The sequence below is a fragment of the Scomber scombrus genome, chromosome 15 (genome assembly GCF_963691925.1).
Source record: "Scomber scombrus chromosome 15, fScoSco1.1, whole genome shotgun sequence".
Classification (NCBI taxonomy): domain Eukaryota; kingdom Metazoa; phylum Chordata; class Actinopteri; order Scombriformes; family Scombridae; genus Scomber; species Scomber scombrus.
Window position 1 is genome coordinate 14259714 of NC_084984.1, and position 25530 is coordinate 14285243.

Below are 25530 nucleotides of genomic sequence, written 5' to 3' on the forward strand. Positions count from 1 at the left end.
TTGCATCATCTTTCTGCGACACGTCAACACGCTGCAGGATGAGCTAACGGAGTGCAACTCAGCAAAATAGTGTAAATAAAACTAAAACACAGACTAGAGACAGTTTGTAACAACAACAGGCTGAAAAATAGCTATTTAAATTGTTTTTTAAGGACATTTATTTAGTTTGGTTCGTAGTTTAAGGCTGTAGTGACGAAGACTGACTGACATCTGCCCCAAAATCTGCACCTGTGGTTTGTTTTAATCATCAAAAATACACATAATTGAGTCTGTGGCGAAGCTTCAGGATGAATGAAGAAGGTGAGTCCATTTAAGCTTCTAATTTAGCCAATTTATTTATGGTTAAAGGTGCAGAAATTTAAAGGGGCATGTTCACTAATTTATAAAGTCAGTCCCACATGTTATAACTCTGTAATTATTCCTGCTGTTTATACTGATTATTACAAGTATATACACATGTTAAAGTAGATTTGAAGCTTCTATTCAGCTTCAGCAGTCTGAGTTAGTCATATCAAGTGGATATCTGACATATTTACAGTCTTTTTAGCATCAAATTCCTTCTTTGTGTTTCCCTGTTGAGCTGTGGTGGAAGTATAGTAACAAAAAGACTTTGGCACTAAAAACCCTGTAACGTTGAAACATAGAAGATGAAGATTTGATTCATTTGGACGGCTGAAGCTTCATATTAGCTTCAGATCCACTTTTAAATGACTGATTTCCACTGAAAGCACATTTGAGATCTTTTTAATAGTCAGTATGAACAGGAGGAATGATTACAGCGATGACACCTGACTGCTAGTTTTAAGACGCACCTTAAACACTATGAACTCATCCTTTAACTGTGTCTCTCTGTTTAATCCGGGGCAGAGCTGGTGGAGTACTTCAGGGCTCAGATGAGGGAAGACCCTGACATGGCTTCTGCTGTGGCCGCTATCCGAACTCTGCTTGAATTCCTCAAGAGAGATAAAGGTACGTTTTCACCCCGTCGCAGCGTCATTTCTCTTCACCTGTGATACCTGTAGTTTAACAAGCCGTCTCTTCCCCCGCCCTTCAGGAGAGACTCTGCTGGGTCTGAGGGAGAGCCTGACGTCGGCCACAGACTGCCTCACCAGAGTGGACTCCTCCGTGGCCGTTTCCTCGGGAGGAGAGCTCTTCCTGCGCTTCATCAGCCTCACATCACTGGAGCACCAGGTGAGAGTCGAACCAGTGGAGGAAAGTAACTCAACTACTTCATTTGAGTTTATTTTTCTGTTTTATTCTACTTTATACTTCCGCTTCACTACATGTCAGAGGGAGATATTGTCCTTTTTACTCCACTTCATTCATCTGAGAGCTGTAATGCAGCTCTAGATGCAATCATGCACCAAAACTGAGTATTTCTACTTAATAGTTTCACTCCACTACATCTATCTGACATCTAGAGCTGCAAGAATAAATTGATTAATCGATTATTTGCTTGCCAACTGTTTTGATAACTGATTCATAATTTGGAGACATTATTTCAGAGAAGAAAAATTCAAATTCTCTGATTTCAGCTTCTTGAATGTAAATACTTTCTCTTATCTTTAGTCCTGTATGACAGTAAATTGAATGAACATCAACTTGGACTTTGGAGCAACAGTGATTTTTTATAGATCATTTAATGGAGGAAATAATCAACAAATTAATAATGAAACTTAATAATTGGTTACAGCCCTAAAACTCCACATTGTCAATATAAACTCAACCAATTAGATTATTATTTAGTCTCGGCTTCCAAAATATGTTAAACTTCCCTTGTAGACAAGTTATAAGAAGTATATAAAATAATCTACTTTGATTAATAGTTTGTGTCTAATTTCTCAGCTTCTTAAATGTAAATATTCTGTGTTTTTCTTTTTTTAATCCTTTATGGCAAATCAATGTTTTTGGTTTGTTGACAAAACAACACATTTGAAGGAGTTATTTTCTGACACTTTATGAACCAAAAACTGTTAAATTAATTGAGAAAATAATTAACAGATTAATCAATAATGAAAATAATCATTAGTGACATCCCTAAACTCTACCCTGTCAAGATTAATTCAACCAATTAGAGTATTAATTAGTCTCTTCTTCCAAAATATGTTAAAGATCCCCTCTAGATATGTTTTGTATATTAAATACTCTACTTTGAATAATAATAATGTGTTTCTGGTGTTTTTTTCCACAAAAAAGTCTTATCTATATTCAAATCCTTAAAAGTACATCTACTCCTTTTCTCTCATTAAAGATTCCTAAATGTATAAATATGCAAATATTTTTTATTTTAGAAGTTTAACAGCTGGACAGCAGATGTTTCCTCCTTCACTGTAAAGTCCATTCTCAGTGTTTGTTCTCTGCAGGCTTCAAGTTTCCACATCAACACTTGTTACCAGTTGTTCTGGAGCAAGAATAGTCTCCTAAAATCTGCTCGTAGTCCCTTTTAAAATCAGACTTTCAATGAGCTCAGAGAAACTTTCCACACACATTTTATACAAAGAAGTTGAAACATTTAACTACAGGAACGAGAAGAAGATTTTTTAATGGAAGGGCTCTTAAAGTAAAACTCTAATCTTTGACTCTTTTTGTCAGGATTTGTCTCGCTGTAAGAAGGTGATGGAGGAGAGAGGAGAACTTTTTCTTGAGAAGATCTCAATGTCGAGGACCAAAGTCGCCAAACTGTGTCACACCTTCATCAAAGACGGAGCTGTAAGTCCAGCATTACTTATATCTACTGCTCTTTGTACAAACTCTATGCAGCTAACTCAACAACTCTTTCTCTCTTCTTTGTCTTCCAAAAACAGAAAATCCTGACTCATTCCTTCTCCAGAGTTGTCCTCCGTGTGCTGGAAAAAGCCGCCGGCGAGAAGAAACGTTTCTCTGTGTATGTGACGGAGTCTCAGCCTGACGCAGCCGGGTGAGTGAACAGGGTCATAAACTGTGTTACTGAGCTCTGAAGAGACAAACAAACACTGAACCTTTGTTTTCTTTTCTGTCTCTAACACAGGCGACAGATGGCCGAAGCTCTGAGGAAACTCAATGTTCCAGTAACAGTAGTGCTGGATGCAGCTGTGGGGTAAATATACTGATTATAGAGGTTTAAATATAAAAAAAAGACACTTTAATATAATTTGAGCTTGTGAAAAGTGACTTAATGATGATGAACAAAATTATTACAACACGCATTAATAAGAGAACATAGGAGTCAGTAACAAATAAGGGTTGGCAAGATGATCAATTCAAAAATATGTTTAAAACTAGTTTTAAAAGCAGCATCAGGTTTGTTAAAATGTACATTTAGTATTTTGTTGGTTTTTATCATTTGAAATGACATTTGCACCATTTTTTACCAAAAGTAAGACTGAATGCTCCTGAAAATCTCAAATGGTGTAACCACAAAAGAATGATAAATATTAAATATTTGATCACCTACAGTGTATTTAAGTGGACTTAAACTAATAATTACTTAATTTAATAAATGTAAATGGGTCCTGATCTCCATGATTCCCCAGATTAAATGTATTATTTAGAACAATTGTACTCCATTACCTTTATTTAATATAAAAAGTTATAATGTAAGATCATGCCAAACTAGTTGATATGGTGGTTTATTGACAATTTACTGTTTTTAAGCAAATTGAATTATTTGGTACAAAGTTTTTATGGTTACACCACTTAGACATTTTTGCCATAATCCTCTAATATATTCTCTCAAAATGGATTAAAAGCAGAAATTTGATGCTGGGTCCACAAAAAAAGAATGTGTGCAAGTTATTCATACGTTTATTTTCACATTTTAACCCCTTTAAATTTGACTAAACCACATGGACACAAAAAACATAATTGATCCTCATATATATATATATATAAATATATAAATATATATATATATAAATATATATATATATAAATATATATATATATATAAAAAAAAATATATATATATATATATATATAAATATATATAAATATATATATATATATGGATTAAATATATATATATAAATATATATATATATATATATAAATATATATATATAAAAAGAGCTTGTTATGGAGTATAATGTTGTCTTTCTTCACAGTTACGTCTTGGAGAAGGTAGATCTCGTTATAGTTGGTGCAGAGGGAGTCGTGGAGAGCGGAGGGATCATCAACAAGGTGTGTTCCAGTAAATGAAGCTACTCTGTTGAATTTGCTTATAAAAACTGATAACAAGTGTTGCTTAAGTCATGTTTTAGGTCACTTTTATGCTCTTATATACATTTAAATGTGAGTGTTTTTGTTCTTGTTCTCACAGATCGGCACGTATCAGATGGCCATGTGCTCTAAAGCTCACAACAAGCCTTTCTACGTTGTGGCGGAGAGTTTCAAGTTTGTGCGTCTGTATCCGCTCAACCAGCAGGACGTGCCGGATAAATTTAAGGTAGGATGTCACGTAAGGTTTGTGTAAAGGCTGAGAGTTTTCATTTCTTCTCCTGCTTCAAAACTTAAATAATAGATAAACATTTGCTGGTTGCAGCTTCTCGAACTTGATGATTTGAGGCTTTTCTGTGTCATATATGATAGTTAAAGGGATTTATTTGGGTTTTTGACTGTTGGTTGGAACCAAAATAAGACACTTTTAAGATGTCACCATGAGCTTTACGTGATTTTAACGATTTTCAACACGATAAACTGATTAAAATAATCGTTACTTGCAGCCTTGTTAACTGTGTTTTACTAAATTTTCATTCATTGTGTTTATACAGCAGCCTCCTTTTTGTGTCACAGTTAAAGTTTTTATACGTTAATGTACTTTAACCTGCTTACAACTACATTAAAGTGTTATAAACATTTATTAACTGCTTTTATTCTGCTTATACATGTTAAATATACAGATTTAAAAATCAAGAGTCACATACAGAACAATCTGATCTCATGTGGGCCGGATCATTAAAAAGATGGAAGGGAGGAAGAAAAGGACAGAAAAGGAAGGAAGGAGGGAGGGATGAAAAATAGAAGGAAGGAAGGAAAAAAAGTCGGAAGAAAAGTGGGAAGGAAGAAAGGGAGGACGGACAGAAGGAAGGGAGGAAAGATGGAAAGGAGGGAAAAGAGAAGGAAGAAATGAAGGACGGACAGAATGAAGGAAGGAAAGAGGGAAGAAAAAAGGGAAGGATGGAAGGACAGAATGAATGAAAGAAGAAAGGGAGGAAGGAGAGAATTAAGGAAGGAAAAGAAGACCGGGATGAAAGTGGGCCTCACGTTTGACCTCCCTGCTGTAGACTGTTAACCTTGTTTTTAATTATTCTTTAAGCTGTACTTTAATGTGTTGTTTAACATGTTCTCTAACATGTTGTTTGGGTTCTTTAACGTGTTGTCGTCTCCTCCGCAGTACAAAGCCGACACTCTGCAGACCGTACAGAACCTGTCAGAAGAACATCCGATGATCGACTACACGCCTCCGTCGCTCATCACGCTCCTCTTCACCGACCTGGGAGTCCTCACTCCGTCAGCTGTCAGCGACGAACTCATCAAGCTTTATTTATAACTGTGCCTCTCAATTAATCCTCCAATAAAAAAAAGACTTTACCAAAACGAACAACGGCTTTGTGTTTAATTGAAAACATTTAAAATGCAGATCAAACATCCTCTGCTCCCGAGCCGTCACGTGACGGTCCGTCTGCTGTTTTGTGTTTGGACTTTGGTCCGCGTGTTATCTGTTTCTCAAAGTCCTCCTCGCTGATTTGACCTTTCTTTAGTTTCTTCAGGATGCGGGTGTCGTTTAAAATCTCCTTCATGTCTTCGTCTTCGTCGTCGACGTCGGAGCCGGAGCCCTGCAGACACAGAAAAGATCACAGGAGAGAGTTAAATATATAAGAGTCAGCGATAAATAAGGGTTGGTTAGATGAGCAATTCAGATATCTTAAAAAATAGTTTTAAAAGCAGCATCAGGTTTGTTAAAATGTACATTTAGTATGTAAAAGTATGCTCCTGAAAATGTAAAATGGTGTAACCACAAAAGAATGATAAATATTTTATCACCTACAGTGTATTTAAGTGGACTTAAACTAATAATTACTTAATTTAATACATGTAAATGTTTCCTGATCTCCATGATTCCCCAGATGAAATGTAATATTTAGAACAATTGTATTCCATTACCTTTGTTTAATATAACAAGTTATAATGTAAGATCATGCCAAACTAGGTGATATGGTGATTTATTGAGAATTGAGTGTTTTTAAGCTAGTTGAATTATTTGGTACAAAGTTTTTATGGTTACACCACTTAGACATTTTTACCATAATCCTCTAAAATATTCTCTCAAAATGGATTAAAAGCAGAAATTTGATGCTGGGTCCACAAAAAAAGAATGTGTGCAAGTTATTCATACGTTTATTTTCACATTTTAACCTCTTTAAATTTGACTAAACCACATTGACACATAAACCCCGTCATTAACACTCATACACAGCTCTTATCTTTGAGGTTTAATCAATGTCTTAAAATGTCAAATACCTCATTCCGCTTCCTCTTGGCTGCATTCTTTTTCCGTCTGTCCTTCCTGGTCTTCTGTTTGGACCACGCTTTGGTCTTTACGAACTTCCTCCTGTGCTGGAAAGGTTCTTCTCCCTTCTCTCTCTGCTCCGCCAGCTCCGCTAGCAGCTTCCGTCTCTGCTTCTCCCGGTTCTTGTCCTTGTAGCGGATGGTGTCCGTGTCCACCGTTGTCTCCACGAAGTCGGGAAGCGTCTTCCCTTTGAGCTCGGGCATCTTCGGCAGGCGAAGGAGGGCGAAGCCTCGAGCTAAGGCGGCAAAGTCCAGCTCTAGACGGAGGAACGCACCATGAAATGTTACGTTTATACTTTGTGAACTCTACAGAATTAAATCTAAAGATGTTTTTTCTGTTTTCACCTTTGGTTCTGAAGATGAGGCTGCACTCATGTTTGGCGTAGGCCTGGACAAACGAGACGAAGGCCCTCATGCTTCTGTCGTACATGGCGCGGTCAGCCAGAGACAAGGTCTTCACTTTGGGCAGAATGTCCACAACGTCGCTCACTGGGGACATTTTCTGGAGCGGACACTGAAAAAAACAAAATAAGACAACAGACGTCAGTAATGAGGACTGGACTGTGTGAGAAGTCTGAGTTAGTCATATCAAGTGATATCTGACACATTTACAGTCTTTTTAGCATCAAATTCCCTCTTAGTGTTTCCCTGTTGAGCTGTGGTGGAAGTATAGTAACAAAAAGACTTTGCTACTAAAAACACTGTAACGTTGAAACATAGAAGATGAAGATTTGACTCATTTGGACGACTGAAGCTTCATATTAGCTTCTTCTCACTAAGTAATACTTTTATTTGGTTTCATTTATTTCTCAACAACAGGTGAGGTGGATGCAGGTGTGCAGCTACATTTTTGTAACTATTGAACGCTCATATATTCTATTTCACATTAAATACATCAGCTAAAGATGCTCTAACTTCTGTTTTACTGTGACTTTAAAGGACAAACTTGTCTTAAATTAACAGTCTGGAGCCCAAATTATCATTACACCTGATTTTCTTGCTGTAATCATTCCTCAAAATGTATTTAAAAGTTGATCTGAAGCTAATATGAAGCTTCAGAGGTCCAAAAAGAGTCCATTCAAGTCATTTGGACGACTGAAGCTTCATATTAGCTTCAGATCAACTTTTAAATACATTTCGGGGAACGATTACAGCAAGAAAACCAGGTTCAATGTTCATTTGGGCTCCTGACTGTTGATTTAAGACAGATGTGTCCTTAAAAGTAACAATAAAACAGAAGTTGGAGCATCTTTTAGCTGCTGTAATGTGATGTATTTCACAGTGAAATAGAACATTTGAGCGTTTAATAGTTACAGAAAAGGTAGCTGCACACCTGCACTCCTCACCTGTTGTTAGATCAGGAAAATGACTAGGAGAAATAAATGAAACCTCGAACAAACATCTCCTTGATTTGACTCATTTGGAAGGCTGAAGCTTCATATTAGCTTCAGATCAACTTTTAATACAGTTTTTTTTTTACACAGAAGGACTGTGGATTTAGTCCTCCATAACTTACATTGTAAGTGCATTATGAAGCGATCTTCTAATGGTCATTATGAACAGGAGGAATGATTACAGCAAGAAAAACAGGTTTAATGTTCACCTGAGCAGCTAAATATTGCTTTACAACAGTCTTGGTAAAATTGCAACCCCGTCCTTTAATATTTGTACTTATAGGCCACCGTACTACTCAACAACTCACTTTCTGGTTGATGGATAAGAAATTGACGTAGGATTCCTCCATCGGCAGCAGGAAGACGAGAGCGTTGCCCAGGTTACCGATTCGTGCCGTTCGACCGCAGCGATGTACGAAGGCGCTGAGACAAAAAACACACGAGAAAAAACACATCTATAAAACTAAGATCATCTATTACTCATCCTAAATAATTCAAAACTAAATATGAGTAACAAGCCAGGACCTAAATGTTTAAATATACTGATGGAAATGTGTCAGACTCACCTGGCGCTGCTCGGAGGATCGTACTGCAGCACCCAGTTAACATCTGGAATATCGATGCCTCTGGCCATCACATCTGTACACACCAGGATCCCGCTGCAAAGACCAAACATTACATATATATAAAGAAAATCATGACAGACGTCCCATTTACTGCATCTGTACAATCTTATAAACCATTTTATCACCTTTTCAACGCTCTGAAGTCGGCAAAGATCTTGTTACGTTTAGTTTTCATCTTGCCGTGGATGCTGTGGACGGTGACTTTCTTTATGAGCGTCTCCAGAGCTCGACCGTAGTAATCCACACAAGCACAGGTGCTGATGGAGAGACAGAAACAAGTTAATAAGAACATGGTCTGTGTCTGAAATCCCTCCATTATTCACTGTATGATAGACGTTAAATAAGTTATTGAAGAGTGAGCAGTAAATCAAGATTTCAGATGTCATTAGAGTCGCGTGACGATAGTTTTCACATCTTTGACCTTCATGTCGTCCTCCCGGGTCAAATTGACCCCGTCTGTTTTGACTGTTCCTTCTTTCCTCCCTTTCGTCTGTCCTTCCTCCCTCCCTCCTTCTCTCTTTCCTCCCTTCCTTCTTTCCTTTCTCCATCCCCTTTTCTTCCTTCCTTCTGTCCTTCCTTCCTTCTTTCTTTCCTCCCTCCCTCCTTCTCTCTTTCTTTCCTCCCCCCTACCTCCCCCCCTTCCTTCCTTCTTCCTCCTTTCCTTTCTCCCTCCCTTTCTACTTCCTTCTTTCCTCCCTCCCTCTTTTCCTCCCTCCCTCCATTCCTCCCTTCCTTCCTTCATCCTTCCTTCCTCCCTCCCTTCCTTCATTCATTTTTCCTTCCTTCCTTTCCTTCCTTCCTTTCCTTCCTTCTCCCTCCCTCCTCCCTTCCATCCTTCCTTCCTTCATTCATTTTTCCTCCCTTCCTTTTCTTCCTTCTTCCTCCCTTCTTTCCTTGACTCGAGGACAACAGGAAGGTTAATATGTTAAGTATTGCATTGTGAGTTATATATATATATATATATATATATATATATATATATATATATATATATATATAGTGGATATATTTACACACTCAGCATTTGGACACTTAAATTAATCAGAGATCTCTGCCCACCGATTGTCTGGAGATTCCTTTTTTGCTAATTATTTGTTGGGTATTTTTTCCGTTATTGGAGAGTTTGTGGCGAAGAAGAATGGGTACGACATGAAGCAAAAAGTCCCTTGCTAGATTCAAACCAGTGATGTTGCAGGTATGTAAACACTCAGCTACCAGTACCAAATGTTATCAGACCAAATGGATCAAATTCTGACAGTGAAAAGAGTCTCAGACAAAACAGTTAATCCACCGTTTACAGCTGTAAAGGCTCGTCCACTCCTATAAATATAAATATAAATATAAATATGTAGTTTTAATAATCATTCTTGGCATCAAGTTGATGGTGAAGTTCACACCACAACTATAATGACACCGACGGTGGTGAAAGATATCGTTGGATCACTTTCAGAGAAACACTGACAGCCAATTAAAATCCTTCCTTTAAACCACACAGCACGACAAAATTTGAATCCAGCCTGATATTTACAGTAAAACTTCAAAACCTGCAAATATCATCTTAATGATGGAAACTGATGACTTTATTTAGTTATATTAATGTATTTTAATGCAGCTTTGCTCCTCTCTCATCATGAATTGACACGCTTTAAATTGGAGCAGAATGACACCCAGAGGTGATTTCTTTAGAGAGGTTTGTCTCTCTTTATTATACAAAGATGCTGGAGCTTTGTTTTCTATTATAATGTGAAAAAACAACAGAGTTAGTGAATCTTTTAGGCTTCAGATCTGTGCTCATACTGTGTGTTACTGCCACAGCGGTGCACTTTGACACATCTGCTGCTGCGGGTCAGTTTGTTCTGTAAATACTGAAACATCACAGCAACTAGTGTCTGAAATACTTCTGATCAACACATTGAATCAGCAGCCGCCTGTGAACCCTTCTGCTTTTTATCTCTCTGCCCAACATACAGCAGTAACAGCTCATCAATCATCAGTTTTCATTAGCTGCAGACACATCTGGAACCAGCAGCTGTTTACAAGACGTTGTAGATGATAAGTGTGGACACTCACATTGTTATCTTTATAGTTATAGTTATCGCTCTTAGTGTGGATGATCCTGAACAGTGACAGACTGGGCTACTTTGTAATTACTCTCACTGCCAGCAGGGGGAGACAAGTCCTGCACTCCACCTTTTAACATACCTAAAGAAAACAAGGTTTTTCTCATGTTTGTGTTGCCGTAGAAACGCCACCAGGTTGTTGAACTTTTCCTCTGGTCGACAAACCTGAAACAACAACAACAACAGTCGTATGTGTGAATATTTGTGTCTTTATTAAATTTAATTTAATAAAACAGTTTGATGTGAAACAGGTGTATAAAACGGACTCACTATGTAGTAGTTGGAGAGTTTGGAGGGTGTTTTCTGGGTGGAGGTAGCAGCGACGCCTTTCTCTTTGACAGTGATGCGTACAGGGTTTCTGAGGCCGGCTCGGACCAACTTCTCCAGCTCCTGAGTCTGAGTGGCCGAAAACAAACCTGTACGTCTCTGTTTGGGCAGGTAGCCGAGGATCGTGTTCAGACTGGAGACGAATACAAATAGACTGCTCTTAGCGGCATGAAGACTTCAAATATTAAAATATATGTTAGATAAAAAACAAACTTCAGGCTCTCATGTGTGGAGCAGGAACAAAAACAAGAGGATTAAATTAAAAATATGACTAATTGACAATAAAAAACTAATCGGTATCAACTTTAAAGGGTTTAAAAGGTGAAAAAACATCAGGTTAACATTTAAAATTGTCAAATGGTTAATGAGTAAATGTAGGTGGGTGACAGCAATGGATCACAATGAGAAGCTATGTTTATTTAAAGCTCCAACAATTAATCAATTAGTCAATCAACAGATATTTTGTAAATCTAATAATCCTTTTTTTAAGCAAATATGCCTAAATATGTGCTCCTTTTTGATTCTTAAATGTGATGATTTTAAGCTTTTCTTTGTCAAACGGGACAGTAAACTAAATATCTTTGTGTTCTTGACTGTTAAATACACAAAATGAAACATTTCAAGATGTCACCTTAGACTCTGGGAAAATATAATTTGGCATCCTGCCTGCTTATGCATTTATAAATGGCTCCCTATTTCGCATCTTGTCTTTTGATGGGTTTACTAAGGGGCTCACTATTTTGCATCCCTTGTGCTGATTGGTTCATAATGCTGCTCAGTATTTGGCATCTCTTCTACTAATGGTGTTTATAAAGCAGCTCACTATTTGCCATCCTGCCTGCTCATATGTTTATAAATGGCTCACTATTTTGCACATATCCCCTGTACTGATGGTATTATATGAAGCAGCTCACTATTTGGACATTTTACAGAAAAAACAACTAATCAGGAAAATAATTGGCATATGATACTTATTCATAACACTGTGTTAGATCTGCACTCTGAGCCTGTTTCTCCTCTCATAATATAACTGAACACATTCATGTCTGTTCTGTACCTGATTTCAAACCCCATGTCCAGCAGTCTGTCCGCCTCATCCAGAACCAGCACATCCAGACTCTTGACCGAACCTGCCAAATCCAGACCTTCGCCCTTCCTCCTGAACATGTCCTCCAGTCTGCCGGGCGTCGCTATGACGATGTTTGCACTAAAAAGATACAGACGCACAAATTAAAGTCATCGAGAGAGAGAGAGACGCTGGTTATCCTCTGTGATCTGTGAAAAACGTCTCAGTCTTTATTTGTGACTTTGAGTTCATCACATACCCCTGATCCTTGAACTTCTCCACGTCCTCTATCGGGTTCGTTCCACCGATCAATAAAATCTGCCTGAAGAAAAACAAACATAAAAGCCTTTAAATGACTTAAAAGTGCACGACTAGAAGTCAGAAAATAAGTAGAAGGGCTGTTTTTTGCCACAAATGTTAATAAATGTGTCCATGAAAGGTTAGGATACTGTAATTTTTAACATTTCCGGTAATTTTGTTGCTTTAAGCCTTTAAATCTCTGAGGTGTTTTTGCTTTTGTTTCTAATTTCCTTCATTCATAGCTGTATTTTATCGTCACTCAGACATGATTTGTGTTGTTGAACGAGTCAGGCTGTTCATAAATGTCATCATGTTTCATGTAAGTAGCACTAAACATATTCAAGGAGACTACTTATTGGTGGGGAAAAATAGGACATTTTGTAATTTTTTTTGTCTGTAAATGTTCAATCCAGCAGAAATATCCATATAAATATCAATACATGAACACTTAGAAGAGATTGTTCAGGTTTCAGTGATATAAGAAACATGTTGACAGGACTTTCAGACTCTTAGTAATGTCAAAAAATGTGTTGACCACAGTTTCATTTATTTTCTCCCTCTGGCATAATATTTTTTAATATCATGTTTTTGGTAAATAATTTTAATAGATTTTAGAGTTATATAATAGTGAATCTGCTCCATAGAGTTTAATTCTTCTCAACACTTTCAGCTTACAAACCGGTGTGAATGTAGCTGTAAAAAGGATCAACCGGGCTTCTTTTACGAGGGAAAACCAAATGATTTATTTTACTGATGCTGATCATTAACAGCGGGAAACAGAGAAACAGCTCATCTTTGTGACAGTTATGATGTTGAGATTAAAGGGTAAGTTGCATCTACAGGATGTGAAGGATTCAGGTGTGAAGTTATGTTATAGCAACACATGCAAAACATTCAGATTTGGTTCCTGAGTAAATAATTTAGCTTTTTTCTGGAGCTTTAAACGACATCTAAAGGTCTGCTTCTGTGAACTGAGGTGTGAGATTTTGGAGTTGAACATCTCTAAAATAGAAATAACAACCAGGATGTTTATGAAGGCTCAAGAAGAAGCTACTAAATGGACCTTGAGTCAGTCACAAGGTTAAAAAATGAGTATCTGCATATATTTCACACTATAATCTTTATTTCTTGAGGGCAATTCGTACTTACGTGAACTGTGGAAACTTCTGAATAAACTGTCCCATCACTTCACTGATCTGGAGCGCCAGTTCTCTTGTGGGAGTGACCACCAGAGCTCCGACCTGCAGGAAAAAAACACAGAAACCTCAACAGAGTCCAAATGTTTCACAATAAAGTTTGAAAAAAAAAGTTGTGTGACAAAAATAAGTTTGTTTCCAGTTGTCCAATCATCTTGAGACCCCTAAAATCAATCAATTATGGGAGCCGCTGATCTGTGTTAGTTGTAATGACTCTACATCCAAAAGAAAAAATGCTACACATGATGCACAGACATTTATTTAACCAATCAGATCATCTGGATCAATACCTGCATCTTCTTCAGCTTCTCTTCTCTCTTTAGCAGCAGCTCGATGATGGGAATCACAAAAGCGAGTGTCTTTCCGCTCCCAGTCACCTACAACGATATATGATGTTTATACAGCTGCATAGAATAAAATACACACTGGAAAAAACTTGTTACTGTATGTGAACTCAAATGTTTTGGTAATTTAATAATTGTTAATAGAAGAGTCCTTTTTCAAGGGAAAAAAATTCTATGATTCCAACTTCAGTGTTAATATTTTCTGGTTCCTTTATTCCTCTGACAGTAAACTGAATATCTTTTATCTCAATTTTGGACTGTTGGTGGAGACAAAACAAGACATTTAATTGATGAATGTAAATAATAAATTAGTTGCAGCCCTAAAAATAATAAAAAAAATTATGTTTAAAAAAAAAGGACGCCTTCTCTGTTTTGAAGTTGCAACGCCCAAGTCTGACATTAAATCAATCCACAGATGCTCAAAGCTTAACGAAAACCTGTCTAAGAACATGTTACTGAATACATATATTGCTGTTTTTAATTCTTGGAAATCAATATATTTTTTCATATTTAGTAAATAAATCATGGTGTCACAGTACCAATTAAACCCACTTTATTCATCAAATATCTTTATTTTATATTCCAAAATCTACATGAACTAATGAATACATTTTCAAATGAGAGATAAATGTTGCTTTATAAGAAATGATCTCCTTTATACATCATGTCAGTATCCATGAAAAACAGCTGAACTTAGATTTTGGTGCTTAATGGGAACACTTACCCTAAGAGCTGAAAACATTGGTTAGAACATTACAAAAGTCATCAAATGTAATAAGTTACATTACTTTGATTAAGTCATTGAAATAGTTACATTACTTATTACATTTTAAATAGAATAACTAGTAATCTGTAACCTGTTACATTACCAAAGTAACCTTGACAACCCTGATTATTACTTAGTTAATTGGTTAATTGAACACTCACCGCCTCAGCAGCCACATCTTTGTTACTCATGAAAAGTGGAATACAAGCAGACTGGAAAGAAAACAGAGACATGATTTTACTTTCTGATGCTGATGATGGACACAGACACAGTTCGGAGTGTTTCAGTTATTTCAGGTGTTATATTTTTACCTGTACAGGTGTCATGTGAGTGAATTTCAGCTCCTCGAGCGTCTGTAAGATCCCATCGTTTAGTTTTACAGGTAAAGTGTCCCACGTCCCTTCTGTCGTGTTGTCCATGCTGGAAACACACCGGCCAGCTCAAGTTAGAAGCTAATGGTTGTTAGCCACTTGCCGAGCTAACTGACTGGTTCCCCACGCTGCTCTGACATCCGGGTGCGCTGATGTTTACAATCCGGATGGAAGCAGAAGCGCTGCGGAGAGAATCGTTCCGCCTTCCTTTTTCTTCTTTTTCTTTGTGCTGTGGTAGCAGACTAATAATAATAATTGTGCATTACTGGCACCGTTTGGTCTGGAATGAATACTGCAATTTAGAGCTGGGCGATATGGACAAAATCAAATATTGTATGTGTCTCAAGCTTAAAATTGAAATAGGTACTTTAACTAGGGTGACAAGACGTCCCCGATTTCCGGGGACAGTCCCCGTTTTGAGTGACCTGTCCCCGTTCAAAGCTGTCCCCGAAAATGTCCCCGATTTTGACACTGAATGGGTGAAAAATGCGCGCAGACTCAAACACCAGTTATTACGGTAGCCATTTAACGCATCGCCAGAGAAGACGTCGTATGACGTACAGACGTTATCAGGACGTACGACCAGACGCGGCAGCGTCAACAACAACAACAATCTTGAGGCGGCAAAAAGGAAAGAAAAGAAGACCAGTGGTCATTAACGGTATGTTGTGTATGAACTTATTTATTTTGTGTGAATTGGCAGTAGATTTGGCTGTGTGTGTGTGTGTGTGTGTGTGTGTGTGTGTGTGTGTGTGTGTGTGTGTGTGTGTGTGTGTGTGTGTGTGTGTGAGAGAGTGAGAGAGAGAGAGAAGTGATGTAACGTTAAAGTAAGTTGTTTATCTGAATTGAAGACCTAACGTAACTTTATAAAAGTCAGTGGACGTTAACATTATGACAATGTTTTCATATCTGTCATTAGTGAAGCTGTAACGTTAACGTTAGCATGACATTACCAGGTGATGACATTGTATGTGGCCCTGTTTTGGAAGAGGGGGAGGTGGAAGACTGCTTTGGTAACATATGATTTTCCTGTAGGCATAGGAACATGAGACTCTGTTAAAAATAATAAATTAATTAATAATAAATCAATGGTTGATAGTTGTGTGTGTTAGGCTAACTTCTGTATTTTGTGTCGGGCTGTGTGGGTAACTAATGACTGTAGTAGTTATAAATGCAGACCATCTGATTAGCTGATGCCCTGAGTCATGTATAAAATTAATATACTCATATGTTTTGACTTGGTAATTATTATTAATTACATCTTGATGATATTTACTAGTTACTGGTCTGGCAGCTGTTATTGCACATGACACTTAACTTTGGAAGAGAGATGTTTTTTCTAAAGTATTCTACATTTGTGTTTTTGACACTGCTGCGCGCTACTGATACATGATATTTGTGGGTGCTGATATTTTGATTTATTAACCAGGTCCTTTTGTGTGAAAAAGTACTTTTCCCCATTTTTTATTTCATGATGATAATATTTAATGATTTTTCACGGCCGCATTGAAAATGTCCCCGATTTTCATTTCAGAAATCTGGTCACCTTAACTTTAACTCATTGCTTATGGTCAGGTTATAAGTTACAGAAATATTTGACATTAATGCAGCATTTAAATCCAGACAAAGACGACTGATGACATATCATGATATTACGATATCCTAAATCTAAGATGATATCTGGTCTCATATCAAGATATCGATATATTGCCCAGCTCTACTGCAATGGCTTACTAAAAAACTCCTTTTATCTAATCTTGTTGCTTTAAAAAACTCTAAAACTCATCAGGTGATTTCTATCTTTTGCTTTCCTAATATTTCTATGACTCTAAACACTTTTCCTGCCCTCTTTATTTTCCTTTTCAGTTTCCCTCTTTCCTTTTCACTTTCACATCTTCTATTTTCATGTTTTTCCCATAATGTATTATGTTTTGTTTAATCTAGTGTGTCATTTTCTCATCTTCCCTCCTGTTCCTAACCCCCGTGTCTTATTTCTCCAACCAATGGAGTAATAAAAAACAACCCTCTCCCTTTATTTCCATTATTTTCTACTCCATTGGTTCTGCCACTTTCTTGAGTTCCTTTGCTTTCGTCTTGCCCAGATTTGTTTTGACATTGTTCCGCCCACCGAAGTATTTTTATTTCTTAATTGTATTTTATTTATTTTATCTCTACACATTTATTTATTTATTCCTCCCCCCTTCTATGTATTTGTTTCAAGTCAAAATCAAGCTGTAATTTGCCTGTCTTTCCTATTCTGTCTAAAATGTGTTTATCTTTGTATTTTATTACGATTTCTTTCTATATGCTAAATCTGACAGATCCTGAATTTAGTTTTGCAGCATCACACTTATCCCTTCAACTCAGATTTTTAGAGTTTAATTATTTTGATGTAAACAAATAAAGATGTTGATAATTACAGATATCTTAACATGCTGTACATGCTGCTACAATGGTGAAATATCGGTACCTTGATGTGTAGTATCTTCTTCCAGTATTAGACTGTTACTTCTGCTCCAGTACTTCATTATTAATTTTGTAAATAAGATTATCTCTCTCAGATTTTGCTACTTTTCTTAAATTAATTTCAATTTATATAAACGACACATTAAAAGCAGTAATAGTCCTTTGAATCTTAAACATGTATTGAGTCAAAATTCTTTTGTTCTGAATTTAACTTGTAATTCTTTGCTGTTTTCCTTCATTTTAATTGCAGTTTGTACGCAATATAATTTAAGTAAATCATGTTTATTTTTGTTATTTCACCTCAGTTATTGTTTTATCTCTCATGAGGTTTTACGAGAAGCCAAGAGTGTGTTTCTACCTCATCCAGCACGTGTTTTATTTTTATTCTACTATTTTTCTCAGACTTTTATTTTACATATGTGCAAATAAACAAATAAACCAATAAAATGTCTGTTGTGAAAAAAGGTTTATTCACATTTCTCTCCATGTTCAACCTCCATAGTTTGCAGTCAATCTTTCTTTAACCTCCTGTTTTAAAAATACATCAAAGCAGTCGTACAGAATATTGGCTTTATTATGAAACCTGGGGCTTTTTTAAATGTATTTCCACAGACAACCAACCATTCTACATTTGTACAGATCCATTTACCAGATTTAGTCTTAATCACAAAAAAAAAAAAGTGTGTGTACAGAGCAGTTTTTTTTGTTCCTGCCTGAGCTCACCAGAGATTGTTTCTGATATAAAACTGGAGCACATTCAGTCCAAAATGCAACACTTTCAGATGCTGCAGCTGTGTGTGTGCGCATCTAAGATCTTCATTTTTAAAGGTGACATCATCCCCAAAAAACTAAAAGCAGCTGCATTTAAATGAATATGCTCCAGAAAAAAAGAGAAAAAGATACAGTTCAAAAATCGTATACAATCGTATAATTTAAATTCCCCCGACCCCGAACAAAAAAATAACTATATAAGAAGCAACTAAAGCACACAGCAGTCATTTTTATGTGTCAGACCCTCCCTGCAACCAGCCCCTCAATTAAACATGTAACACTTATTTCAGTATTTCTCTACACTTTGCTCTTTTTTTGGGAGTTTCAACCCCCCAAAAGTAGTTCAGGTTTAAAATCCAAAATCCTCTGCCTCTGCCTCAGCTCCTCAAAGGTTTATTTTGCTGCCAAGTTTGTTTTTTAAAAGAAGAAAGTGTCAAAATCAGCTCATCTGCCCCCCTTTTCCACCCCCTTTCGAAATGGCATGGATTGCTGTGAATCAACAGACACAAGAGCTAGAAACAGAAGCTGAAGAGTTTCCCTTAAAAAGAAAAGATCAGCTGCTTAAATGTAAATCCTTCAGATATTTTAGGCGCATTTTCATCAGGAGTGCAATTTGTTGTCTGAGAGCGAAAAAAACAAAAACAAACACACAATGTACACATATAGATATCACATATCTTCTAGTACATCGAGACCCCAGAAAAAAGCAACAAACAACAACAACCCTTTCCCTCCCTCCTCACGCTGCATCTCAGACATTTAACCAATGTTTTATATGTTTTTTAATCATTTGGAAAGAGGTTTTAATCTTTAATAAGGGCTACATTCTCCAGTGGGGGGGGGCTCCTCCTCCTCCTCTTCGCATGTCTTTATCCAGCCATGTGCATCTCTAAAGTAGTCTCTTTCATCTTTAAAATTAAAAGCCTCACAGTCATTCATACAGACAGAACTGAAACTGTACTGGACAAAAAAAAACCCAACAAAACCAAACCTGTTAATTAACTGTAATCATCAAACAATAGTGACGAAGAAGAAAAAAAATCAGTTAAAACCAACAAAAAAAAGGAAAAAAAACTAATGACATCTATCCCCAAAAAATGTTTTGGCCATTCGTTCCCAAATATACAATTATTACATTTATAAAGAAGGAACCAAAAAAAAAAAAAAAAAGGTAACAGGAGGAACATAAAGAGATCCAATCATATGTAGGCTTTTCTTTTTTTCTTTTTTTTAACTCAAAACTGCCAGTCTCATTTTCCAGAGTGTAAATAACTCTATTGGTGTTTTTTGGAGAGAAAGAGAAAGACAAAAAACAAAACAAAAATCCAGTGGAGGACACACAGGAGATCATTTCAGGGGGGAAAAAACTAAACAAAAACAACCCAAAAAAAAAAAAAAATCACATTACACCACTCGCCGTACTTCGAAAAATCTCTTCAGGTAGTAAATTTGTCCGAGCGTCATCGCCACCAGAACCAGAGCCTCGAAGAACGACCACAGCACCACTCTGCTGTTCGTGTTGTCGTTGACTAGAAGAAAGAGAAGAAGAAGAAAGAAGAAAAAGAAGAAGATATTCCTTTATTAGTGCTACAGTGGGGAGATTATACATTACTGCAGCAGCAAAGTGGAGATTAAAAACTTTAAAGAATAAAGAACAATAAATAGTAAGTATGTAGAAAAGCAATAAAACAATAGCAGTAAAACATATAGTGAAATAATAGTAATATTAGTGTTGAGTGAGCAGTATTAGGAATAACAAGTTACATGTAATTACTTAACTTAATTAGAAAATAAATGTAACTGTGTTGATGATTACAAATGAGGTTACATCTGAAGTCAGACCTTTAAGATTTTACTCATTTTTTAATATTTAACATGTTACTGAATACATATATTGCTGTTTTTAATTCTTTGAAATCAACATTTTTTATTATTTTTAGTAAATAAATCATGACGTGGGCTTATTTGGAGCACACATGGGCTTAAATGGAGTCACAGTACCAATTAAACCCACTTTATTCATCAATTATCTTTATTTTATATTCCAAAATCTACATGAACTAATGAATACATTTTCAAATGAGAGATAAATGTTGCTTTATAAGAAATGATCTCCCTTATAAATCATGTCAGTATCCATGAAAAACATCTGAACTTAGATTTTGGTGCTTAATGGGAACATTTACCCTAACAGCTAAAAACATTGGTTAGAACATTAGAAAAGTCCTCAAATTTAATAAGTTACATTACTTTGATTAAGTCATTGAAATAGTTACATTACTTATTACATTTTAAGTAAGATAACTAGTAATCTGTAACCTATTACATTTCCAAAGTAAGACAACAGCTTCTTTTTCAGAAGTTATTTTTACACTCACTTGCTCTGTGTATCCTCTCGCGGACCTCCATGTACTCCTGCTCGTGCTTCACGGCTGTCATGGCAACTGCCAGCTCGTTGATCATCTCCTCCAGCTTGTTTTGGTGGGCTGAAACAGGCAGTAAGTCATCTATGAGCTGCAGGTCATAAAACTGTTACTGTGCACTAAAAAAACCAAACATGCACGAGCTATGCAGTACATGCGTAACATTTTCACACTTGTGTTGTGTTGCAGGGTTATTATAGTTTTGACATTTTTATTAGTTTAGTTTTAATAAGTTTAACGAGTGATTAAGGAGTTTTAGTTTAGTCTTTAGACTATGAAGTTTTTCAGGTGTTCATATCGGCCTGGATGTTTCGCCATTTCTGGGTCAGTGACAAATAAAAGGTTGGCAAGATGATCAATTCAGAAATATCTTAAAAATAGTTTTAAAACCAGCATCAGGTTTGTTAAAATGTACATTTTGTATTTTTGTTGGTTTTATGTCATTTGAAATGACATTTACACCATTTTAAACCAACGGTAAGACTGAATGCTCCTGAAAATGCCAAATGGTGTAACCACAAAAGAATGATAAATATTACATGTTTTATCACCTACAGTGTATTTAAGTGGACTTATACTAATAATGACTTCATTTAAACAATGTAAATGTTTCCTGATCTCCATGATTCCCCAGAGTAAATGTAATATTTAGAACAATTGTATTCCATTACCTTTATTTAATATAAAAAGTTATAATGTAAGATCATGCCAAACTAGTTGATATGGTGTTTTATTGACAATTTAGTGTTTTTAAGCAAGTTGAATGATTTGGTACAAAGTTTTTATGGTTACACCACTTTTTACAGATTATTTTACTATAATACTATACTACTATAATATAATATATTCTCTCAAAATGGATTAAAAGCAAAAATTTGATGCTGGGTCCACAAAAAAAGAATGTGTGCAAGTTATTCATACGTTTATTTTCACATTTTAACCCCTTTAAATTTGACTAAACCACATGGACCCAAAAAAACATCATTTACCCATCTAGAAAATCATAAATTGCATATCCACCTTCAGAAACAAGCTCATTACCTAAAGAAGTCAAACTGAACAGGACGGAGCTGATTTTACCTGCAGTTCTGGGGGGGGTTTCAGTTCGTTTTGCATTGTTCATTTTAGTTTTTTATCATTATTTCAGTTAACGAAATATTTTTTCACTGCTACTTTTAGTTTTAGTCATTGTTTTCGTTAACTATAATAACCCTGGTCGAGTGTGTGTATGTGTGTGTGTGAGAGACCGGGGGAGGGAAGCAAGACATTTCTACTTCATACATGTTCTCACTGTGCAAGTAGTCAAACCAGTCATGAACATCACAAATTCCTGAGTACAAAGCGCAGGAATGCATGATATTAGTTTTTTTTTTAAACTATGGAAACAACTCTTGGTTAGAGAAGAAAAAAAAACTCTGCAGTGCATCACAAACTCAAAAAAGTCTGTCCCTGTGCCCCTACCATCCCAGCTGTCTCCACCTACAAAGAGGAAGGGGGGGGGGGGGGGGGGTGGAGCAGCCAAAATAAAGTCATATAAAGATAAGGGAAGAATCTAACACAGAAGATCAATAAAAGCAGAATACAGAGAAAGGAGGATAAAAAATGGTTTTAACTGAGTCTTCTGGGAGATTGCTGATTGATTTATGACAGATTATTCTTCTTCTACGCCTTACCTTCTGTCTCCATGTCTTGGCCTTTGGGTGCCTCTCCGATGTCGATGGTGAACATGACGATCTTGGGCGTCATGGTGGACATCTTGTTGCTGAAGCAGAACTTGTAGGTGCCGTCCATGTGTGCCGCCACAGAGTATTTCCCGCTGGACTCTCTGTCGCCTTTATAGATCTGCTTCCCGTCAGGCCCTGTTATCTGTGACAGGAGAGAAAGGAGAGAGAAATATGAGAAGTTAATACTACTATTACTACTACTACTAATAACAACAATACAATGCCAACAGCATCAATCAGACATGAATCATCATCTTTAAGAGACGCGCCTTACAAAACCTTACAAAATGCAAGCGAGTAAAAAGTCAGTGAAGATTTTTTTTCCCACAAAAACCAAACAACAATTCCTCTAAAATAGCGAGTTGTGGTTATATCGATCAGCTGATATTGATCTATCACAGATATAACAGTATCGCATATATGATGTCTGATATGTGCCGATATTTTTATATAGGCCGCATTTAATGTATATTTGTTCCTTTTCCTTAATTCAATTATATATATATGTTCATGTTTTTTTGTTATGTATTCTTTGCCATTTAGTTAATAAAGCTTATTGTCATTACATATCTTTGTCTCAAGTGTTTTTAAGGGATCCTTGCAAAAATAAATTGTGTTTATGTTTGTTTTTTATATGTAAAATAATCAGATGATATATCGATATCATGACGTTTTTACTCAATATCAGTATCAAGCTCCAAAGACCCAGTATCAGTCTGTGATTTCACATTTCAGCAGCCAGCAACACGTCTGCAGCCGGATTAGAGGCGAGTCTAATGATGAAATGCTTCAGACAGACTATAAGCTGCCTGAAATAGGCTGCTGCTACTGCTCGTCTTTTACGGCAAAGTGAAGCCGCTCTACTTATTTTTTTCCAGCCTCCAGTTGTGAAAGAGAAGCAAAGCAAAGATCCTGCTTTAATGTATAAAAATAGAAACTTTATGTTATTTCGGTTTCTTCTTTTTATAGGATGTGAACATTTTAAAGCTCAATACATCAAAAATGTGGCACTTAATAGAGAACAGCAGGTCTATTTTTATCTAAAAAAGGAATGAATAGATTGTTTTTCATTGAAAAGTCTGGTTGAGCTCAGATATGAAAACATCAAATTATATTTTAGGTGCTTTTTGTGATCTGATATGAAAGGAAATGATCGTGAAATCGTCTCATATCGATTGCTGACTCTTAAATTAAAACTAATTGAAATTGTATCATTGCAGACTTTATTATATCGGCAAAAATCGTATCGTTATAATATGGTATCGTGAACAAACGTGTGATTTACACCTTAATAACACACCTGTGATATGACAGGTTTGCAACATATGGCAACAACTCAGTGATATAAAAACACTTAATTAATGTTCACTTACAAACAAAGCAATGTGTGCACAGGAAACTTGTATTTAGAAAAAGCTGATTAACCTTTATTTAACTTAAAAGCCATTTGAAAGCTTTTAACCACTTTGACACAATCATATAGATGCTATGCTAACGCTGCACTTCCTGTATTACTATGAATAACGAAATCACACATATCTTTAACATATATCCACATGAATAACACATTATAAGAGTTAATAGATTCTTATTTAGTCGCTTTTGTGCAGCTGTGAGTTAAAAACAATGAAATATGGAGATAAATTAAGTTTAACGTGCAATTACGCAGACAGGCTGCTGCAGGCCTCACACGTTAAAACAACATTAGACACATATTATACACATATTTTAAGTGATTAAATATACAATCCTACCTCGACATCGATGTCCAGGAAGCCTCCCTCGGCCACCTCGAACATGAGGCCCATTTTGGTGCCGGAGTTGACCCGCTCGTAGAAACACTCCTCCGCATGGGCGTCTATGCTCACAAAGTATCCGGAGGTGGTTGCGCACAGGACGGCTAGCAGCACGACCAGCTCCGACACGGTAAACATGATGGGATAAATGTGTTGAAAGCGAGCCTGTGGAAGTGTGTGTGTGTGTATATATATAAGTGGTAGTCTGAGGGTGAATAGTAGCAGGAGCCTCGGCTGCTTCTCTGACTGCCACGTACAGGCTTAAACCGGCCGGCGAGCAGCGAGGGCCAAAATTAAGAGAGTGCGCATAAAGGTGGGGGCTGTCACAAATTCTTCTTCTTCTATTGGGGTTGTTTTTTTTTAAAGCTAATTTTTCAGGTGCATTTACTGCCACCTACTGGACTGCAGTGTGGATCATGAGATGGTCAGAAGTTCTGTACTTTTACAGTATTTTAGATGCCATTTAAATGGTTTTTAATGCCCTTTTTTAACCCTGCACTTCGATAGGACGCACTGATGGCACTTCACCTTTTTACTGTTATTATGTTACTGTGTCTGACCTGTTTGTCTGTTTTGTGTGGCTGAAGCCAAATCACTTAAACTGTGAACCAACTCTACCTTCGGATACAAATAAAGTTAACTTAATTTATGCCAGATCATTTCATTACTTTTTCCACACATTCATCCAAGGTGGCTGTCACAATTCTTCTTCTATTGGTTTTTTGTTTGTTTTTTAAAGACAACTTTTAGATGCATTTACTGCCACCTACTGGACTGCAGTGTGTATCATGAGATAGTCAGAACTATACAAGATAAATAAATAAAAATAAAAAATAAAAAAAACAAACAAACGAAATGGTATAATATAATCTTTGTCACAAGTGTTTTTAAGGGATCATTGTAAGTGCTCAAGCACCCCTAAATTTGATCTCAGCTCCCCTAAAAATAAAGAAATTATTATTGCATTTTTTCCCCTAAAAAATATTTTATACAACTTTAATTATTTTTGCAAGATGGGAGACACATGGGACAAACACTTATGGTAAATGGACTGTACTTATATAGCGCTTTTCTAGTCATTATGACCACTCAAAGCGCTTTTACACTACATCTCATTCACCCATTCACACACATTCATACACTGATGGCAGGGGCTACCACGCAAGGTCAACCTGCTCATCAGAGGGAAACTAGCCATTCATGCACATTTATACATAAAATATGATAAGGAAATAATAAAAGTGATTGTTGTAATTGTTTTTATGCGTTGATGTGTGTAAGTTAAACCTTTTTT

General features: G+C 36.4%; 3 protein-coding genes across 3 annotated transcripts; 1 reads left to right on the forward strand and 2 right to left on the reverse strand.

Annotated features, from left to right (window-relative positions):
- eif2b1 (eukaryotic translation initiation factor 2B, subunit 1 alpha) lies at positions 1 to 5593 on the forward strand. Its single transcript, XM_062434544.1, has 9 exons — positions 1 to 300; positions 868 to 969; positions 1055 to 1191; positions 2593 to 2709; positions 2805 to 2917; positions 3008 to 3076; positions 4083 to 4158; positions 4298 to 4423; positions 5372 to 5593. Exons 1-9 carry the CDS (start codon positions 288 to 290, stop codon positions 5525 to 5527), a joined length of 909 nt encoding a protein of 302 aa, XP_062290528.1. The 5' UTR covers positions 1 to 287; the 3' UTR covers positions 5528 to 5593.
- On the reverse strand, positions 5548 to 15155 carry ddx55 (DEAD (Asp-Glu-Ala-Asp) box polypeptide 55). The gene is made up of 14 exons (XM_062434514.1): positions 14997 to 15155; positions 14847 to 14897; positions 13866 to 13952; positions 13529 to 13620; positions 12339 to 12401; positions 12071 to 12220; positions 10957 to 11146; positions 10769 to 10851; positions 8692 to 8823; positions 8507 to 8599; positions 8249 to 8363; positions 6892 to 7060; positions 6499 to 6803; positions 5548 to 5813 (listed from the first exon to the last, which is right to left on the reverse strand). The coding sequence occupies exons 1-14, from the start codon at positions 15102 to 15104 to the stop codon at positions 5619 to 5621; spliced, it is 1833 nt and encodes a 610-aa protein (XP_062290498.1). The 5' UTR covers positions 15105 to 15155; the 3' UTR covers positions 5548 to 5618.
- A 2818-nt stretch (positions 15156 to 17973) lies between these two features.
- tmed2 (transmembrane p24 trafficking protein 2) lies at positions 17974 to 24497 on the reverse strand. The gene is made up of 4 exons (XM_062434546.1): positions 24195 to 24497; positions 22390 to 22582; positions 20672 to 20779; positions 17974 to 19822 (listed from the first exon to the last, which is right to left on the reverse strand). The coding sequence occupies exons 1-4, from the start codon at positions 24372 to 24374 to the stop codon at positions 19698 to 19700; spliced, it is 606 nt and encodes a 201-aa protein (XP_062290530.1). The 5' UTR covers positions 24375 to 24497; the 3' UTR covers positions 17974 to 19697.
- Positions 24498 to 25530: the final 1033 nt, after the last annotated feature.

Excerpts from the sequence above, each read along its gene's own strand:
- ddx55 (XM_062434514.1), bottom strand. The coding sequence starts at position 15,104 with ATGGACAACACGACAGAAGGGACGTGGGACACTTTACCTGTAAAACTA. Across the intron at positions 8,824-10,768 it reads AAAAACCTTGTTTTCTTTAG|CACCTGTGCTTGTGTGGATT; the intron begins GTATGTTAAAAG and ends TCTCTCCATCAG. Across the intron at positions 5,814-6,498 it reads CCAAGAGGAAGCGGAATGAG|GGCTCCGGCTCCGACGTCGA; the intron begins GTATTTGACATT and ends CTGTGTCTGCAG.
- eif2b1 (XM_062434544.1), top strand. Across the intron at positions 1,192-2,592 it reads TCACATCACTGGAGCACCAG|GATTTGTCTCGCTGTAAGAA; the intron begins GTGAGAGTCGAA and ends TCTTTTTGTCAG. Across the intron at positions 4,424-5,371 it reads ACGTGCCGGATAAATTTAAG|TACAAAGCCGACACTCTGCA; the intron begins GTAGGATGTCAC and ends TCTCCTCCGCAG.
- tmed2 (XM_062434546.1), bottom strand. The coding sequence starts at position 24,374 with ATGTTTACCGTGTCGGAGCTGGTCGTGCTGCTAGCCGTCCTGTGCGCA. Across the intron at positions 20,780-22,389 it reads CCAAGACATGGAGACAGAAG|CCCACCAAAACAAGCTGGAG; the intron begins GTAAGGCGTAGA and ends TGCCTGTTTCAG. Across the intron at positions 19,823-20,671 it reads CGAGAGGATACACAGAGCAA|TCAACGACAACACGAACAGC; the intron begins GTGAGTGTAAAA and ends TCTTTCTTCTAG.